The sequence below is a fragment of the Balearica regulorum genome, chromosome 13 (assembly GCF_011004875.1).
Source record: "Balearica regulorum gibbericeps isolate bBalReg1 chromosome 13, bBalReg1.pri, whole genome shotgun sequence".
Taxonomy (NCBI): domain Eukaryota; kingdom Metazoa; phylum Chordata; class Aves; order Gruiformes; family Gruidae; genus Balearica; species Balearica regulorum.
In genome coordinates this window covers 3,359,290-3,379,727 of record NC_046196.1, presented here as the reverse complement: position 1 = coordinate 3,379,727, position 20,438 = coordinate 3,359,290, and the positions used below count along the sequence as shown (strand labels likewise).

The window sequence follows — 20,438 nt, the reverse complement described above, 5'->3', positions numbered from 1 at the left end:
GACACCGAGGGGCTTGCACCGCCGCACCGGCACCGCACCGGCACCGCACCGGCACCGCACCGGCACCGCACCGGCACCGGCTGCCCGACCCCGGTGCCCGGTTGTGCGGGAGTACAGCGCGGGGGAGGAGGAGAAGGGAGAGATAAGGGGAAAGGAGGCGAGGGGGAAAAAACCGAGAGAGGGGGGAAACGAGACAGTGGATCAAAGAAAAAGAGGGCGAGGGAGTGAGCAGGCAAAAAGAAAAGAGGGAGAAGTGTGTGAGAGAGAAAGGGAATGGGGAATGGGAACAAGAGAGAAGGAAAGCATGAGAGAGGCAGAGAGAGAGAGAAAGAACGGGAGAGAGGTAGAAAAGAAAGAGAGAAAAAGAAGGATGGAAGGAAAGAGAGAAAGAGAGAAAGAGAGAGAGAGGAAGGGAGGAAGGGAGGAAGAGAGAAAGAAAGAGAAAGAAAGAGAGAAAGAAAGAGAAAGAGAGAGAGAAAGAAAGAGAGAAGGAAAGAAGGAAAGAGGGAAAGAGGGAAAGAGGGAAAGAGGGAAAGAAAGAAAGAAAGAAAGAAAGAAAGAGAAAGAAAGAAAGAAAGAAAGAAAGACAGAAAGAAAGAAAGAAAGAAAGAAAGAAAGAAAGAAAGAAAGAAAGAAAGAAAGAAAGAAAGAAAGAAAGAAAGAAAGAAAGAAAGAAAGAAAGAAAGAAAGAAAGAAAGAAGAGGAAAAGCTATGTCTTGGCAATGCAAAAAGTGGATCAGTCCAGCTAAGACCCACCGATGCACATGGCTTTCTTCTCGTTCACCAGTTTGGCATCTGTACTGGTGAGCAACCCAGAGAGGGCACCCACCGCTGGCTACAGGGGCTGACACGAGCCCCAGACCCATTTTCCAGCAGCAGGTGATGTTGTTGGGCTCAAACAGGTTAGCCCGGGCCAGCCTCACCTGCCCTGATGTGCCTCCTTTGCCGGCTTATTTCGTAAGCACAAAAAAATCGGTCATGAACTGTTTATTCACAGATGGAAATCCATTTCTCAGTGGCCTGAAAGACTAGTTTCTGGTACCCAGCTAATATGCAGTATGAATGAAAACCTCACTTAAAAACTGTAACTTTTAAAATGTGTAGCCTATCTTTAATTTTCAATATTGAAAACCAAGCAGAGTGATATTGCTAGTTTAGGGCTCCTCTTTGGGTGCATTTCATCTGTTTTCCGTGGCTGCCCTTGTGTGTTCACTTCAGAGAAATGATTCCTGCAGCACAAGGAGTTTCTTTCTGCATTGTTCACAGGGTTTGTATTAATCTGGCACTCCCTTTTTCTAGGTTTTTCCACAATTTGTGGGTGTTTCAAGCAAGAGCTGCATGCTGTCTTTTGTATGAAAGCCCAGGATCCTTTTTTAACCTCTTTCACTAGAGTATTTTATTCAATCTGGTAAAACGGATATTAGAAATGATTCAGGCACCTCCAAGAGACATGTTGGCGGCCCTGCCTGCTTCCCGCTGAAGAGAGAGGCTTTCCGGTGGCATCCATACGAGTCACATCAGGCTGCTAGAGCTAATGCAAAAGGCTGCAGTGTGTGTGATAGAAAAGACCGTGGAAAAGTAATTCGGAGCAAATTTCAGACCTGTAGAATCAAAGCAGAGAATTGCACCAGCAGCAAAGATGTCGCCTATTAGCAAACTCCTCATTTGCTTAAGGCAAAGCACCCTGATTTCTAGAAAGCCAGCTCAGGCCCTCTATTTCGGAAGAAAGAGCTTTACTGAGCGTCTTGCACGGAGGTTGGAAGGGAGATGTAGGTGGTCTGGTAGGATCTCAGCCCCCCTTGATAGTTACTGTATTAATTAACGGCACCATTGCTACCTCACTCGCTTTCCTTTCCTCAAAGGAAAGGAGGAAGAGAGTACGTTGGAGTGGAAACGAGTCTCATGAGCTGCAGCGTGGCGATTTTGGGTGACAGCGGACGGACAGACAGCGTCGGCACTCACAGCCCGGGAGTGCAAATCGCAACGCTGAATTACAGAGAGGTTGTAAATTGCTCACCAAAGGCCTGATCCTGAACTCCCCGCAGAGATATCAAAGTCACTGGGAGTTTTCCGTGAGTAGGAAGTGGAGGAATGAGCTTCAAACATTTAGGCCCAGCTCCACATGGGTGGTCTATTATGCCTGGACAGATTCCCACTGGCTCCAGCAGCACTCCGAGGTAGTGAAAAGGCTCTTCCTAAACGCACCCCATTGCAGAACCAGGGCTCTAAGTACTTTCTTTGAATGCTTACAAGGGACTTTGGTGGAAAGGTGAAGCCTCAGGCTCACCGCAGCTGCTCCGCAGTCTTTAGCCCAATATGTTGATATTAAACTGAGTTCGAAAAACACACATAGTTGGAGGGGGAAAAGACTCCTGAACTCAGCGGAGTCCTGGCCTTTGATTCGCACTGTGAAAAAAACAGTTCAGCAATCAACAGCAGCCGCAAAGAGAAAAGGCGTTTGCATCTGCCCAGCTATACATCTGTAACTATTCAGAGAAGAGCATCCGAATTTGTTCCGCTTTTTGGTTGGCAGAGCAACAGTCAGCTCTGACGGTGGATGTGTATCGGTAGCATCCAAGCCAAGCAGATTAGAAACCAAATTCAAAAGCCATTTATCCCCCTTCCCCGACACACTTTAAAATAAACCTCTGTTTCATTGTTCCCATGACCCTTCCATCCCACTCCGCTCAGGAATGTCGGGATTCTCAACGGCCTCCCTCTTCTTGGGGTAATTGTCAAATACATTAATTCTATAAATAATAAATCATGCAAACAAATCACTTACTAGCCTATTAAACACAAGTGAGAAGTGTACTTCCTGAAAGCTGGCAGACCTGGAAGCCCATGGAAAGGCTGGGATATTGTTTTATTTTTAGCCAGCCCATTTTAAATGGAAAAATAATTGAGCTGGGAATTTATTTTATGAGAAGTGAGGTGTTTCCCCCCCCCCCCCCCAGTTATAACACATGATTGAAGGATCACAGTATTCCTACAACCTCAGGGTCCCTCTCATGATGTTAGTGGCAGGGCACATCCCTTGTTTGCCTTGAGAAAGGCGGGTGGTGCTGGGGCAGGTTTTGGGGTGTGCGATCCCCCCCACGGCTCGCCCAGAACCCAGGCAGGATGACACCCAGCAGGCCTCTGCTGCAGGGCACCACAGTACAGCCCGGAAGCTGCCCAGCTGCAGAGACACCCAGAGAAGGGAGCCCAGGCCATCATGGCGATGGTTTCCTCACCACACACTGCTCCTGCCTGGCCCCTCAAACCAGGCCCAAAAGGGAAGGACCCTCCATTAGGCCTCGGTTCCCTCACAGCCTTTACACTGCAAAAAAAGGGGCCCCAGCAGGAGCACGGGCTCCTCGTTCCCCGAAGGCTCGGCTCGCCCAGGTGAAGGCGGACCAGGAGCAGCCCTTCCCCGTCCCGAACAGCCCCACCGCCGCCATCCCCGCACGCCATCCCACCACCACCCTCCTCCACTTCGCCTTCGCGGCTTTTTTGGCGCCGCCGCGCCGCCGTAGACGCATGCGCGAGGGGCGGGGCTAAGACGGAGGCTCCTCCCCGCTGCCGGTCGCGCAGCCATGGAGGGGGGTGTGCGGCTGCGCGCGGGTGAGGCGGTGCGGCGCGCTACGTCACGGCGGGACGGGGGGCGCGAGCGCGGCCGTTGGGGGCGACCGTTGGTGTGAGGGAGGGGGATGGAGGGGCCGGGCCGGGCCGGCGACGGTCGCAGCGCTCCCCCGTGAGGCGCCCGGCCGAGCCCTCAGCTCTGCCCTCCTCCAGGTGCCTCCAAGTGGGACGTCCGGGAGAAGGTGTGGGATTACCTGGAGGCCAGCGGCCTGGCCGACTTCCCGCGGCCGGTGCACCGCCGCATCCCCAACTTCAAGGTACGGCGACCCGGCTGCGGGTCTGGGCCGCTTCCTTCCTCTTCTCCTAGCCTCGGGATCCGCCGGGCTCTGGAGCCCGGAGCCCAGGCCGGCGGGGCCTTCCCCCCGCCCCCAGTTTCCCTGCCCTCAAACGGGCAGCTGAGAACCGCCGGTTCTGTGGGCTGTGCGGTTGGTGAGTGATGGTAAAGGGTGGCAGAGCTCTGAAAAACACCGTGACACAAGTAGCACGCACCTATAATTTACAGCAAGTAAAGAAATGCAGGTATCTGTACCTGACAAGATGTGGCAGGTGTGTGCAGTGTTTTACTGAGTAGATACAAAACCACCTTGCGAAGGAGTGAAATGTATTTATGGGTGGGGAAACTGGATTTCACTCCCCAGAGCCTTCAGCAGGACCATTGGAATGGACAGCTGAGATCACCTGGCTTGTAGGACTCAGCCTGTGAACATACAGTGTGCTGCTGAGATGTGAGTGGTGGCCAAGTTATTGCTGACTGTTGCTGGGCAGTGGTGGGAGAACCCTTCCTCCTGCTCTGGCTTTGCTGCATCCCTGGTTTGATGAGTGGGAGGAAGAAATAAGAGGACTTTCAAGTATTCAGTTACTCTGGCCGCTGCTTACCATCTACCTGTTTTAATCCAAGCTGAAGGTGTGCAGCCACGTATCTGGCATATGTGGAAGAAATGATGCCCAAAATAGCATTGTGGGGACGTGTGCTGGGTATTTTAGCCCAAGAGCAGCATTAGGAGATTGGCTCTGCTTTTGTTCAAAGGACTGGCAGAAACATTCCACCTTAGTTTGGCGCTGAAGCGGGCAGAGGAAGCCTGAGACTTTATTATGCCCTTAAGCAAGGGGATAGCAGCTTAAATTACGAGAGGAGTGTGTCCTCTGCTAAACTTGAGCATCTTAGTTAAGGAGTGAATCTTCTGAGTTCACTGTAGTCTCTGTAAAGAGAAAGCCTTGTCCAGAAAGTTTTCATCCATTAAGGGTCTCTGACTATGGCTTGTGTTTAAAGGGATCCTTTTGTATTCCTTGACTAAACAGGGAAATTGATCTCCAGCTTTCAGTTAGGTGTGAATGAGGGTGAGGTCAGGCTAAGTGACTGTACTTGGATCCCCTCTTTTTCTGACGCCTGCAAGATATTGGTCAAGCTCTCAGCATCTCTTGGTATGTGAGAGTTACCCATAGAAAACGTTGCAAAATTCACAGTATCTCCCTCATATTTAAAATCTGGGGAAATCAGCCTCTCTATAGGATGAAAGATTGTAAATTTCCCTTCTCTGCCTTGAACTCCTTGGTAATGCACTGGTATCTTATGAAAACAGGGTGCCTCCCATGCTGCAACAAGGCTTCTGGGTTTACAGGAGTTCAAAGCTGCCAATACTGTAAAAATAAATCCTGATGCTCCCCAGAAGAATGCTCGCTTTCTAACACTGGAAGTAAGTGAACGTATTCTGTTCTCTCTCAATTCCTTTCTTCACGCAGGGATCTCACCAGGCTTGCTGCTCTATTAAACAGCTGGATGTGTTCAACAGAGCATGTGAGATTAAAGTGGATCCTGACAAACCTCTAGAAGGTGTTCGGCTAGCTGCACTGCAGGTAATGGCACCTTTGCACCCATGAGGAGGAGAGTGGGACAGCAGTGCAGCACTTGACAGCATCCCATGGTCACGGGAGCTTTACAAATTCTGAGCCTCATGAGGTGGCTGATGTAAGGACAGTTTTGCCTTTTCGGCGATTGCAAAGGTGCAGGTAGGGTTTGGGGAAGTTCATACATTTCAGTGGAGCAAGAGCTGTTTCACCATCATTGTATTCTTATTCCCCAAAACCTATGCATGTTCAGTAGCTTATATGTGTAGCTCATTTGTGGACGTGCACTTTAGATCAATAGGTATTTCTTGCCATCTATTTATTAAATAAAACCATGTCCAGAATTTTGCTGTACTGGAGGGCATTCATCTACAAGCACTACGCAGTCAGCAATGCTAACTGCTCTGTAGCAAATAAGATGATTGACCACCTGGAGACCTATGGGACAGTAAAAATATTTTTTTAGTGGCCCAGCTCCTTTTAATGTGATAACTTCTTTTGTTACACAGGCAAGGAAGACTTTGTTGGTTCCCACACCTCGTCTGAGAACTGGGCTGTTCAATAAGATTGTTCCACCTTCAGGTGCAACTAAGGAGATCCTGCGAATATGTGCTACGTCTCAAGTAGGAATGCAGAGTGGGGGAGGTAGAAGAGTGTTGTGTTATGATAGTGCAACTAGAAGCTGGAAAACTAGATGCTACCTGAAATATTTTTCTGCTAGCATGATATTCCTGGTTTTCTGTACCCAACTGTCATTGATAATTTTTTTTGTTGGTACTTAAATCATGAGGAAATTTAGTCTTTTCACTATATTTTATTAACAGAATGGTGTATTTTGTAAATGCCTTTTGGAACATGATGAACAACTTTCATAGGTGAGTTAGATCTTTAGGTTTCTAGTAAATAGTACTCCTATATTCTTCTGCAGTTTTGAGCTAGTGAACCCTTTAAGGAATATTTTAGTGTTTACGGTTTTTGCATAATCTGGTCAATAAAATATTAGGGTTTAATAAACATGAAAGATCAGTTCTTTCAGAATCCTAAGTCTAAAGAAACATTAACTTTGTCATTTGTGTCAGCTGAGGTGCAAAAATGTAACAGTTTTGTTTTGAAGTGTGGTGTGTTGCTGCCCTCTGGTGTTAAAATTTGATAGTGTACAGCTAAAGTAACTTGGCAGCCAAACCTGCGTTATTTTATACGCATCTTTATTTGTTAGGAAGATGTAACTTGTACAAAATGAATAGGCCAGCTATAGAGGTTTTATTTCGTTCTTTGTCTCCTGCTACAGGCAATAAAGTTCTACAGTAATCTTGTATGCAACTGAGGGTTTAAATGGATGGTAATTAGTAGCGACTTTCTTTGTTGGAACTTCTATTAAAGTCATTAACTAATTAAGCTTTTCAACGTGGAAGAGCACTTTTGAAAGAGACCTTTCTCTTGACCAGCTTCAGGCCTCATATCTGATCTCTGATCTTACCACCATGTGGTTTTTTTTCCCCCAACCAGGCGTGCTAATGAATAAATGCTATTAGCAGTTTATATTTACAAAGCACTGTGCAAACAATTCTTACCAGTCTGCTGTGAAGTGGATAATGAGCATTATTACTGATAGTCAGCCACAAATTACTGATCTTTTTGGTTTTGTGCTCTACACAGAAAATGTTTGGGTTTTTATTGTGAGGATTAACTTAGCATAAAGTTGAAACATGTGAGGAGGATTTACATTACACTGTTTGAAAGCCCAAGTAAACACCATTTTTAATTTCTGCAGCTCTGGACAGAACTTTGTTAGGATATGTTCTTCACAGAGGAGCCTGAAGAGGTGTGGGTGGGAATTAGGGGGCAGAAAGGTGATTAAAAAAGGATGACAGGACTATAAGGTTTTTCTTTTCATTTGTCAGGAACAGCGTGTTTTTCTGTTCGTTAGTACCTTAGATACAAGGTTTTGGTAAAGATAGCTTAGCTTGGCAGTGGCACATCCTGAATAACGATCACAGAGCAAAGTGTTAAGGAGTATAGTCTCGGGGAACATGTAGGCAGCTTAGGAAGGTGCTTTTAAAGATACAGGTGTGGAAAAACTGGCAGGGCAGTGGATGCAGTGTGAAATGGAGAGTGATGCAGCTTGTGACCTGGTTGTACTTCAGTAAAGCATTTTGTGTGACTTCAGACAAGCAGCTTAATGTCTTTATGCTGTAGCTGTCTGTCTCCAAATTAACATTGTGAAAATTAATTTAAGAATTTGGAGTGCTCTGATATTCCTCATAAGCGTGAATTTACGTATTACGACTTTAAGTTAGTAGTGGTAGGGTAGGGCCCTCATTTTTAGAAACAGATGCCAAATAAAGGGTTTCAAAATACAAGTATTTGATCCTAAATAAGTAACCTTGCTTAGAAAAGTCCCCACCTCCCCTAGCTCTCCTTGAAGTGTGCCAACATTCTTGTCACTGTAATAGGGAATGTATTCTAGGATTCCTTGGAGGATAACTTTCCAGACATATACAGCTTGGCTATACATGGAAGAAACACTTCGAAACGTGGGGAGTTACTTGGCTTTATCAAAATATTCTGGATTTCTGCCTCACTGGTTGGAAGACTCTGTAATCTGCAAACCTCAAATTATGTTTTTCTTGCAGGGTATAAAAGAATACAGCGTGCCTGTAGGTCTCGATGGGAAAGCACGAGTGGACTTGGTTGTTGTAGGATCAGTGGCTGTCTCTGAAAAAGGTAAGATAAAGCCTTGTAAGCTTTTCAGGAGGAGGGTCTTGAGTCACGATTCACAATGTCAGTAGGCTACACTACGTGTTCCTTTTGGCAGACACGACCGTATCTTTGGAGCTGAATTACGGTCTTGAGTTCTGTCTCTTCTGTGTGACAAGTCACTGATCCCAGTCCAACCAGGAAGAATCAGTGCCTGCTTTACAACAATGCTGCCAGCACCTAGTGGGCAGGCAGCAGTGTGGTTTAGAGCATGCAGGCCAGTGTTCTGGCCTTCAGTAGAGCTATTCAGGCAAGCAATTTTTACATTTTTTAAAATTTTATTTTAAAAGGATGAGGGCTCCCTGTTCAGAGGATCTGCTCTGCTCTCACAGGGTGTGTGAAAGGACGTGTGTTACAGCTTCTGATTCATCACCTATTTGGGGATCAGATTTTACATTTTCTAGCATTTTGAAGATTTGCTGGTGGTGAAAAAATTTCACCTGACTTTATCCATTGCCTAAAAATAAAATGCTCCTTGTGTGTGGCCCAGACTCCCCTTTACCCACATGAAGTTAATCTATGTTTGACATGAACAGAGGATTCTAATTACAATGGGTAAATAAGCTTCTATGTTACTGGACCAAATTTGGTTTACTCTGAATGAGGGGCTCCTGGGATCCTTCAGGTGTTCATTGAAACTAATGTTTTATTTTGATTTCAGTGCTGATTCCAAGGAAAGTTGCATTCCATGAGAGATGCTGATCTGAATTTTTCCCAAGTTACAACTCTATGCTTGGTTTATCTGTTGCAAGCAGCTTAGTTAAATTGCATGTTTTTGACAGTTACCAGCCTTTCCCTCTGCTGTTTCCGTGTTTACTATCACCGTTTGCTTTTGTGTATTTTAGGCTGGAGAATTGGAAAAGGGGAAGGTTATGCAGACATGGAATATGCAATGATGGTGTCAATGGGTGCAGTGCAGGCGGATACACCTGTAATTACTATTGTGCATGACTGCCAGGTAAATTCAAACATCCCCTCTCAAGTGACAAGTCAGAACACTGTGATACTGAATGGTATGTCCGAAGAACAGACTTGGAATGATGTTGGTGCTGCATCTTTACTTTGTTTCCAATGTCATTGACATTTTCATATGTTGCGAGACATCAGGAATGGTGTGCAATTTTAGTGAATTTGTTTTTAACTATTTACCAAATCTCTTGTTCCTTGCAGGTGGTTGACATAGCAGAAGATCTTCTTGATGATCATGATTTAACTGTGGATTATATACTCACTCCCACAAGAACTATCAAGACTAATTGCAAACGACCGAAACCTCAGGGAATAATATGGCATAAGGCAAGTTACTGTACTGTCCGTCTGTTGATAAGTCCCCTATTTTTACATATAAACACATTTGTTCTATTAGAAATACTTGGAAATGGAGCAAACGTGTTTGTCAGATGAAACAAAACAGCAGAATATGTGTGTAGTGTTTTTTAAGTAGTCGTTTGCGGTATAATAGTTTATGTAAGCTGAGGGGCTTTTCCACCTTCTGTGTTTTATTCCTCAGTGCTCATTGAAATTGGCTCTGTTTGTTTTCTGGCGGCAGTACCATAAAAAGAACTTTATGGCATTAGGCTGTGTGGAATGGGTAAAATATGTGCTGCTCTGGTCGTGAAAGGAAAGTGTGACCTAGTGGCTGGTACATTGCTGTTTATGTAGCGGATGTATGGGATTAACTTTCAAGGGATAGATGAATTTGTGGCTGGAGCTCATTTTCAGGTGGAGGAATAGTGACTTTATACTGCTTTAAATCATGAATCATTATTTATTGTTAAATATTGTTTTACAGGTTAGGCCTCCTGTGCTGCCCCTCCCCTCCCCCCCCCGCCCAAGATTGTCAGAGAATTTAGCAGCTTCACAAATTGTTTCAGAAAAAGCATTTAGTGAATTGTTTTACTGGAAGTTCATGCTGGGAAAACTTTTTTCTTTGTCATTAGATTTTCATTCCTAAAATCATCCAGTTAGGGAGCAGATGCAATCCCACATGATTGAGTAACAGTAGGAACACTGACATGAGGAATAGTGTGCCTATGTCTTGCAAAAACCACTGAGGAATTAGTAATGAATACTTCTAGGGAAATCCAGAGTTGTTTATTAAGCACTTGCCAACCAGCAAAAAGAGTTAAATTTGTTAAGGTAATGTATCTACAACAAACAATTCTAGCCAGTACTATTTTTATTCCTGTGGTGGGAGAGTATTTTACCCTGCCTGTGGTTGAGGATTTGAGGTTATAAATAAATAAATAAAAGCTCTGTCTGTACTAGTGCATTTTTTCCGTTGAATTATTTTTGAATCGTAATTTTTTTAGAATATTATTGAATGTAATTGTTTTGAAGGCCGACCCCTTGTGCTCCATCCATCTTGCCAACATACTTTTGATCACAGTCTGTCTGTCTTAGTGTCAGACTTCAATCTGAGTAAGTGGCCTTGCTAACAGTTTTTTTTTTTTTTTCCCCCTGTCTGATTCCCTTTAGCAACGACATTTTTCAAAGGTCTGGGGAACACGGTCCCTTTCAGGGGCCGCTGAATTTTTGTGCAACTTTTACCACTCATGAAAAGTCAGTCAGTCCCAAGAGATGTATCAAATTTGATGTTACTTTTGCATTTCTTTGCTTTTTAGAGGAAAAAGTCAAGATCAATGTTATAGTATACATCTTATAAACTAATGAAGTATTTGCCACAGCTCCGTTGTGCTTGTGTCTAAAGCTTGAGGAGGTGCTTAACAGAGTCATATCTAAAGCTTGCACCTCACTGACTTTAGTCAGTTTGCATGAGACAGTAAAACTTTTTTCCTATAGTAATCTCTACATTAGTGGTATTGCCTGAAAAGTACAGCTCTCGCTGAATTTTCTACAGCTTTCACTGACTAAGGAGCACATTACATGATTGAGCATTTGGTAAAACTACTTTTGGCTGTTCTTCAGAGCATATGTTGATTAAATAAGAATATTGGAGAATACTAGCCAGAGCAGGGATAATCGTTACATTTCTTTTACTCTGAGACAAGAGCAAAGTGTTGTGTCTACATGAAGAAGAAAGAAACTAGCATTATTCTTTCACAGGGAGCTGAATGATGTGTATATGTTTGTGTTTGTGATGGTAACTGTATGATCAACTCTTGCACAGAGGGTCTTGGAGGTGGGAGGTCTAGTTAATCAACAGGGTGTTAAAAATGCAGGATTCGATACGGGTTATTTAAGTGTTTGTCCTTTGACTTTTCCTGGCTGCTTCTACATGCTTTTCTCATCCTTTTCTCTACATCCTTTTTTCCTTCAAATCCTGGCTTTACTGGTGCATTCCTGTTCCTCAGAGCAAAACTAAATGAACCAAAGGGTAGTGAGTAAATAAATAGCCCACTTCTAAATGTGGTGTTTTGTTAACAGAAAGTAGCTTAGCTTTATTGTTAAGATGTGTGATGTGTAAAACACATTACAAAAAAGTTGGTCCTTCAGAACATGGCTGGATCAAGCCAAGACAATGATTTAAGACCTTAAATTAAAGGTGTTTGCAAACATGGGATTACAGATAAGCATTGTTGTAAAGGATGTGCTTTCCTGAAGCTGTTATGATAACTAACCATTAATACATACACTCTGTTTTCAGCTTGAAAGAGTTAAGAAGGTACTTATGCAGCAAACAAAATGCATGTCTCCAGGCTAGATTTCTGTGCTCAAAGGGGTACTGCATTTTCCTGGAGTGATTTTTGTTTGTGCTATGTAGGAAGGAAGTAGCGTGTCAGATATGGGGAGGGGTAAATAGGTGTTCCTCTGTGAGCAAATGATTCACTTCTTGGGGTAATTGGCATGACTTGCCCTCAGTTGCCTCCTTTCAGTTCTTCTCAGTGCAGAATTTCCAGCTGAGCTATTTCTTGCTGTTGAGGTAGTATGTTTTTCCAAACAGGAAGATGTGAATTACTTGCTATGATTTTTGTCACAGAAATGCTGGTTTAAAGACTTCCAAGGAAGTGCAAGAGCTACAGTATTATTAATACCAAAGAAGCACTGTCAATACCAGTGCTAGGTACTCTAGAAACACTTCTACATACAAAGGCAGTACTGGAATGTGTATATGGGTAAATTTTCTGCATCTGAGTTCAGGTTTTTGAGAAATCCGTGTGGGCTCTTGGAGGACAGCAAGAGCTGCTAAGAGCTGAGCACTCTGGAAAACTTTATTTGGATGCCAGTGGAGAATTATTTGGCTTCATCTGTCTTGAAAATCTAACCCATTGTTTCTGGGAACTCTAAATTCACGAAACGACTTACTTTCTCATTTAGTATTTTGTATGGGTAGCTGTGATCTTTATCTGTGACACTATTATATTTGTCACAATTACGAAGTTATTTGTGCTGCGCTTATTTTAAATTGAAACTCTACAGCCCAATTAAAATATTTGGGGTCATGAAGAGGGAAATGAGACTAGTTGGTGGAAAAATCACTAGATTCTAGTAAGCATTTCCTTCTGTTTCTTTAATCATTCTTTTGCTGAGAATTTTATAGAAGTAGGAAAAGATTTTTTCCCCAAACGAAATGAACTGGGGGAAATCCCTGGGTCTAATGTTGAAAGAGTTTAGTATGCAGTGGCAGAGATGCGAACTATCTGACAAGAAACAGCTTTTGATTCGGGTTTGTGATAGAGTGTTTGGAAAGTAAAATGATGTTATTTAAAGTTCAGAAAATTCACACAGTGAAGCTGGCAAAAGCTTCAGCAGGGGACCAGTGCTGCCATCAGGAGAAAATTGCTGTCAGTTTAGCCAAGGTTTGTTTTATTTTGTTTTTTGGAGGGATAGTGTGAGCAGGGCATGCTTCCACGCATGGTTAAACATCTCAACACCTTTGCAACTCTGACCCTTGCTGCAGAGTCCCTGGAATCAGTTTTTGCTGATGGATTCCAAATGTGGGTTGCATAAGTTTCTCCTGAGGGACACAAGCAGACTTCATGGGCTGCCAGCTCCCAGAAATATGCCCTCGGATTGCGTGCACATATTTGGACATTTTGTGCAAATGAATGATAAAATATTCAACTGTGCTGGCCCATCCTAACTGTCTTGGCTTTGTCTGTGCTTTACACCCCTGTGAACTCAGTGCTCCTTGAAATAAGCAACTGATTAAGGAGACAACATGAGAAGTGAGGTCTGTCCTGGAAGCCTTTATGAGGAGTCTAGGGTCAGACACCCCGCAGGGATGATAAAGATGACTTTTTCAAACACCTTCTCCCTACCAGCCTCAATACTTGGAAGGGCTGGTGGGTCTGCTGTACTAAAGATTGTTTGGTCTTGTTTGCAGCCTTCCACAGCAGGGCAGCAGCAGCATCTGTCTCCATCTTAAGCCACGTGTTCTTCTGTCAGTTGATGTGTGCAGATGGGTAGCTGTGTGAAGCAGAATTAAATAGCAGACCTAGCGTGCTCTCCAATTTATAGCTGTTCTTCCCTCATCTGCCATACATCAGAACTGTACCGCCTTTGCTGCCAGGGAAATCAAAGTGGTGTTTGGCTTGGCCTGTACTGTATCAGGGGTCAGCATTACTCATTCTGTCAGGGGACAAACACATCTTTCATTTTCGCCAGCAAAATATTGAAAGTGGCTACATTCACTGTTCTGGAATAACAGAGGTTGAAGAGAGACCCAATGTTTCAGCAGAGATGTTGCAGAAGTCCATCTGCCACTACATTGTTTTGGGACCAAACCAGGTGTCGTAAGAGCGGATGCTCAGGGTTAAGTGCTGGGAGATTTGTGTTGCCAGTCAGCATCCAAGACTCTGTTTTTTTCAGGTTTCTGTCAAAAAGGGGCCACATTTCCCTTCTCAGCTCCTTTCCCATAGCCTGGTAATTGTGTGCCAGAAGAATTCATCTGCCCTGCTGTCCTCTTTCCCCAAAGCTCTCCCAGCTATGGCAGGGAGTAGGCAGGATTGTTAAATGATTGATTGCCTTTGGTGGAGTTATTTTTAACCTGAATCACTTCAGTTACTGAGTTTATAGCGCAGACCCACAAGCACTTTTGTTGGCCAACCCCAGAGGGCTGAAGCTTGGAACTGGCCTGGGAATTGGTGGTCAAGGGATAATAGAAAACTTCTTCAGCTGCCTTCACTGCCAAAGCCAATCATTTAGCTAAATCCCAACACTCAATACAAAGTTTACAAACATCAATAAATGGTTTGGCCTTGATTTTATAGGGATGGGGGGAGCAAGGGAAGAAGCTTCCACCACTGGGTTTGCCCAGGTCCACATAAGTGGATCAACCAGCCTTGGGGCAGAACCCAAGTCCCCTGAAGCCTGGCTTAGCCTAAAGCAGTAGGCAAGGCTAGGGAGGAGTGACCAGCCGGCACACGACCAAGAAACGTGCAGCTTGTTTGAAAAAGGAGGAGTATCTTTGGCCTCTCTCCACGTGGAAATAAATCACTGCAATCCTCCACAGCTCACAAGACAAAAGAAACTTTTTGCATGATCATAATTAGCAACACATTGTACTACCACAGAGTTCTTTTGTTTGCTATTTTGCAACAGAGCAGAGCAAGCTTTTTCCTCTCCTCTGCCACCCACTGCCCCCTTTGCCCTTTTGGCTCTCACCCCCTGCACCCCAAAAATGGTAGTGAATTGGTTAGTTGAATTGAAACTCTGAAATCCCAAACTGAGTTTCTGCCTTTCCTTGACATAAAAGTGGGGAAAAGTAGGGAAGGATTTGAAAGCTTTGGCCCAGCTGAAAGATTCTCCTCGACCCCAGGGAAAATGACCGTTAAGGTAAATCATCTGTCTCTCTTTTGGGCCAGGATGTCAGTTGACACTGTCAGAACTTGTCTAACGTAGATTTTTTACATTTTCTATTGCAAACAAATCTGAGTGCCAAATCAACTGCCTTTGTTGCTTTGGTACTGTTATCTCTACAGAGGGCTGAATTTAAGGTAATGATAGGTTCGCCTCATGGGGTGCTGTTTGATCAGAGCTTCAGCTTTTATAGAAAACTAGTTCATAGCCCTTGCAAAGATGTATATGCTGTTGTAACTATAGCTTCCTGAGTTTGCAGGGAGCCTGAAACAGTAGCTCAAAGAGCTCCAGTAAGATGCCAAAAACTACTGGTCGCTCTCGTGAGAGGAGAGGCTACGTTGAAGCCTGGCCAGTTGAAGTCCCTTAAGAGAGTATTTTGGCCCTTGGATTATCTAACTCCACTCCTCAATTTGCCCTTGAAAGACTGGGAGTTCCAGAGCTCATCCTCTCAGTACCCATCTCTTTGAGTCCCTTAATTTACAAAGTGGTAAGGGTTTGCCCTTGGTAGCATTGATATTTCTAACTAAACACTCAGTCCGTGTCTTGGGAACTGAGTTTAATTTCAGCGTGAAAGGAACTGGTACACTTGGTAAGAGGTTGAGGTTGTGCTTTGGGTCCAGGAGTGATTAGTTGCATGAGAATAGAAAAATGTTTTTCCTGTTTGGTTTAATTAGCATAGAGCTTACATTTCACATAGAAATTTGACAGAGGACAACAAATGTTCCTAATTGTTGGCCAGTAAAAACAAAGTGAAATGGCTTAAGCCATTGGTTTGATGTTGTATCGCCCAGGGAAGGGGAGTTTGCTGTCAAACACAGCAGTCTGAGTTCTTGGCTGAGAAAAACAAATCAGTCCAAGAATCCACAGAGCAATAACTCTTCAAAATCTGAAAATGGCATGTACCTTTCAGAGTGCGGAGGCTCCCAGACCCCCAGAGGAAGTCCTTGCCTCTCTGTGCTGACTGCCAGATCAGGCCAGATTTGTTCAGAAATGTTCTTCGTCATAAAGTTTGCTTGTTTAAAGGGCCTGATCCCAAACACCTTGACTCTGGGTCTGCAGTGTGGCAGAATGGAGGTGGCCTCTGCCCATACTGGTTAGTCCTATTCTGCTATTTGATGTTATATTAACAAGATAAAGCTAGGATGGGCTTTATGTAAATTTTATTTTTATTTAGTTTCAGCCTGAAATAAAACTTGCTTGTTTGCTCCTCAGAAGAGGAGCCCTGGGAACATTCATGACACTTCTGTTGACTGGCTTGCCTGTTACCAAAGCCTAATATTGCCCCCACCATGTCTTTGATTTTACTCGAGTCACTTCAGAGCTGGGCTACCCTCCCTAGAGATTTGCAAATTTTAGACTTTGTGGTGCAGCCAGATCCAAACTCATTCTGACTGTAATCATAGAACCAGGAATTCAGGGGCTCTGGGATAAGAGAGATCTGAGCTGGGAGATCTGCAGACATATTCTAGCCGGCATATGCTAGTGCTAGTCCAGCACAGCCTGCTGAGAAGTAGTGGCTCGTAAGTTTGGGTGCAGTACCCTGCTAGAGTGGCTTGCTCACACTGTGTGGGCTACTAGGTTGGGTCTCTGCTAGCTCAGGCATCACTTCCCTAGGCTCTGTTTTGCTCCCTAAATTTAAGAATTGGATCTTGTGTTGATGGATGTTCTGCTTGTCCAGCAGCCAAGTACGAATTATTCCTCCTTGCAACTGCAGTCTGCAAGCCAAGAGCTAGACCACATTAGCTAGGGAACCACTGCGTTTCCTGCCAGTCACTGAGTGCAGCCTGGGGCATCTCATGCCTGAGATGGATAGGGTTCAGCTGTTGAGAGGAAGAGCCCTTCCAGAAAAGCTGCTTGTGAACTTAGGGTGGATGGAAGGGATAGAGAGTTCACAGTTTTGAAGTATAGTGTCCAAACGCTCTTCCGTTCTGTGATCCAACCCAGCAGACTGATGTGGGATCTGATGAGTAGCTGTGGGCGGTGTGTGAGGTCAGATGACAAGAGGGAGGCTGTGGTGATGTGCCACAACCAAGAGAACGTGCCTCCAGCTGGGCCCACACTCAGAGGAGCCGCGCTGCAAGGCACGCTTCCCGGCTGCAAACTTAACACCGTCGTCCCTCCCCATTGTATGACCCAGCCTACGGGATATCCTGTTTTGGGGGAAAAGAGTGCAAGGAGGTCTGCAGAATGAAAGTGCCTGATGGTCTGATGAGTTGTAGGCATGTCAGATTCTGCCAGAGCAGGAGCATAGGCCCTCGGTCAAAGCAAATATTAAGGGATAACAATGCGAATGTGAGTCTGAAAGCACTCTGATAGATAAATGTCAGAATCAAATAGTTCTGAGTTTGGTTTTGATTTTCCTGCTGGATCTACATTGTGCTGCTCGCTTAAAGAGTAACTAATGTTTATTTTTGTCCTGCAGTGTGTATTTAGGGAGCAACTTCAGAATCAGGCCAGCAATTAGTAACATTTTGAATGCTCTGGCACTCTGAATGGTAGCAATATAATAAGGTTCATCTCTTTTTATGGCACAAATGGGTCCTGATGGTCGTCATCTTTTTCTGGAAGGCAAGAAATCTCATCATTGTATCTGTCTTCCTCCTTTTTAGGTCAGCTATGAGATGCTGGGAAAAATCCCCATCCTAAAGACCCTTCGATACAGAGAGAAGCAGACTGGCAAGGATGTTACCGTCCAAGATGAACATTCAGACTTGGCAAACGCCAACCCACCAGCAGCATTAAATCAGAAGGCGATGGCTGAAAATACAAGATCGCAGGCTGCTATGGGCTCAGCTCAAATAGGACAACATTATATTGAAAATTATTCTTTAAGTCCCAGATTAGAGGGATCTGGCATGATTACTACTGTGTATGTGGGGAACATACCTCCCAGTGTAAGAGTGAGCGAGCTGAAATGTGCTTTAAGGGAATTCCATGCAACTCCTTTACGACTGGTTTGGCAAGGAGCACAACACAGGGCTTTTCTCGATTACAAGGATAAAGCAACTGCAGAGAGTGCTGTATCCTCTTTGAAAGGCTTGAGCCTGGGGGGTAATACTTTGTGAGTTGAGCTGGCCAAGAATCAGAGAAACAAAGGGCAAGTAGAAATCAATAGTCAGAAATGAATATGAATAGAGGAAAAAAATAGGCGTTTTCCTTGTTTTGTGAGAAGCCAACCTAAGTTTTCAAGGATATTAGTGTATCCTCTGATTTCTGCAGGCTAAACAAAGTGCAAAGCCAGCTTTCCAAACAAATGAGGCATACGTCTCACAGCTGACTTGCCTGCCTCATTCCTGCAGTTGTACATGCGAAGTGTATTTGTCAAGCTAGATGACAGAGGGGCCATTTCTCTAAATGGTTATTCACAGAGTACCCACACTCTGTGTATTTGTTTTTCACTGACCAGGGGTTGATCTGCTGTTTGGTGTGTACGTTTGTTAGGCCTGGATCAAAAACCTGCCCCTTGGTAGCTGTGTGCAGCCACATGTAGCGAGGTGGTTACGTTCTGTCATCTCATGGTTGTACCTGCAAATTTGTACTTGTGAGCTTAAAAGCAAGCTGCAGAAAATCTGTCTTAAGGGTTACAGTTCTGTTTACTAAAAAATGGGGTTTGTCTGTTGGGAGTTTTCAGCATATTTTTCATAAAAATGGCCAGAGGGAGAAATCACCCTTTTTGTGCTCTTGAAGAATGGCTGTGGAAACACTGGCTCAGTCACTGGGTTCTAGTAATAACTAATCAGGTGTAAGAGATGGTAGCCCCTTTCTCAGCTTTGTTTTCTTAATTCAGCCCTTTGTAAACCTTTTAATTTTTATTTCGGTCTGGCAGAGGAAAGTGAGGACCAGTTTTCTCTTCGGCTTTTCCCCGAAACACTTGAGGTGCCTTTTTCATGGAAACATAATTCTAAAATAGATGCTTTTCTTGATTTGTCTTGTCTCTTATAATTTGGTGTGATTCCATTGCCTCTGTGAAATTACATTAATATTAATCATTGTGGTAGAAATGAAAAGCAGACAGACCATAGCCAAAAACTTGTGGGTGACCAGTCTGGTATGGATTTGTTTGAAAAGTTGCTGGGCATAGTAGTAAAGCCTGTTCCTGCTGTGCCTTTGTCACCACCAGTGTGGTCTTCCTGCACCCACAACATCAGACAGTGGTGAGGGTTAGACAGCAGCACTGGCAGCATTCGCTGTGAAAGTGCTATCGAGTACTAGCTTGAACAGTAATATTTGCATACACGTGAACATTCACTTACAGTGTAAAGGAGAATTATGATTTATTTGGTATGGCTTTTATTATTTCTTTTTTTTCCTTTGGTTTCCTATTCCTGAAAAACAAGTTGAATTTTGGCTGAACCATCCTTTCTAAACAGAAGCACTTTTGCCATTGATGCTGGGCACATAGTCAAAGTAAGCATCTAAATGGATATTTTTCTAAGTATGAGTTGGAAACTTTTTTTAGCCAGAGGGTACTGTTAAGTATATTTTAAGCACGTTATTATGCCTCAAGGGTCAGATGTTTTGTACAGTATTAAATAAAAAGTTCTCATCGTTATCATGTACTCTACAGAGGGGCTCAAGGAAAGCATTGCTTCAGCTTCTTGTAAGGTCAACAAAGGAAAGGGTTCTGAAGGAAAAAAAAAAAATAGGGCCATGCTCTAAAATGCTCTCTTTTTCGCCAGCTCAAAATTATTTTCAGTATCACTTAGTCTGAATTAAAACATAAGCACTGTGGAGTCCTCTGCGTCTTGTTTCAGAGTTGTGCACTTCAAGGGTAAGAGTCAGGGGTTATGTTACTACTTAAACATACTCATTACATCATAAGCTTAGAAAGCGGAGGAAAGAAAAGCAAAAAAATAATTATACATCACTGCCTTCCCCTTCCAAATGATGGCAAATTAAGTAACATGATCATTTGATGTTCTTTTTGACTCTTGCAATACTGCTTGCTTTGGTGAAGATGCCCAGGTGACCTTAGCAGTTAAAAAGCAGTTATTCTGCCACTGAAAACTTCCAGCATCTGATCTTCCTGTTGCATTACAGATTGAACCAGCCCTTTCTGGTCAAATTTGTGGGAATTTCATCCTCTACCTTATTTCCTTTCTTAACCTCTGAAGTTTCAATGCAGATACATTTAGATGTTATGTGATATATAAATATGTTATGTTTGTTTGCTTTGCTCTGGAGGCTGCATGTAGCCAGTGACCGGTTTTGTTTGGACGAACACACCCAGATGGTTTTCTGTTTGCAGTTGTGGTTGTGTGTGTAACCTGCAGGGTGAGCTGCGCCCGGTCTGTATCCAGTTGGGCAGATCTCTGCAGTTCTGTCGCTTTTTTCTGTCATACATTGTGAGACCACATTTCACAGTGCTGAGTGCTGCCTAATATCTTGTTACTTTTCCAATAGGCAATTAACTGGCCAAACCACACTAGCGAGAAGATATTAACTAGGCA

The 20,438-nt window shown here is 43.9% G+C and overlaps 1 protein-coding gene across 2 annotated transcripts; it reads left to right on the top strand.

Annotated features, from left to right (window-relative positions):
• The first annotated feature begins 3,538 nt into the window (after positions 1-3,538).
• MTHFSD (methenyltetrahydrofolate synthetase domain containing) lies at positions 3,539-20,235 on the top strand. 2 transcript variants are annotated; one of them, XM_075765341.1, is made up of 8 exons: positions 3,539-3,606; positions 3,778-3,881; positions 5,365-5,478; positions 5,979-6,092; positions 8,103-8,193; positions 9,072-9,184; positions 9,397-9,522; positions 17,598-20,235. In XM_075765341.1, exons 1-8 carry the CDS (start codon positions 3,579-3,581, stop codon positions 18,051-18,053), a joined length of 1,146 nt encoding a protein of 381 aa, XP_075621456.1. In that variant the 5' UTR covers positions 3,539-3,578; the 3' UTR covers positions 18,054-20,235. The 2 variants fall into 2 exon arrangements, with proteins under 2 accessions (XP_075621456.1, XP_075621457.1); XM_075765342.1 differs by lacking the exon at positions 5,365-5,478 and adding an exon at positions 5,205-5,318.
• The last annotated feature ends 203 nt before the right edge of the window (positions 20,236-20,438 follow it).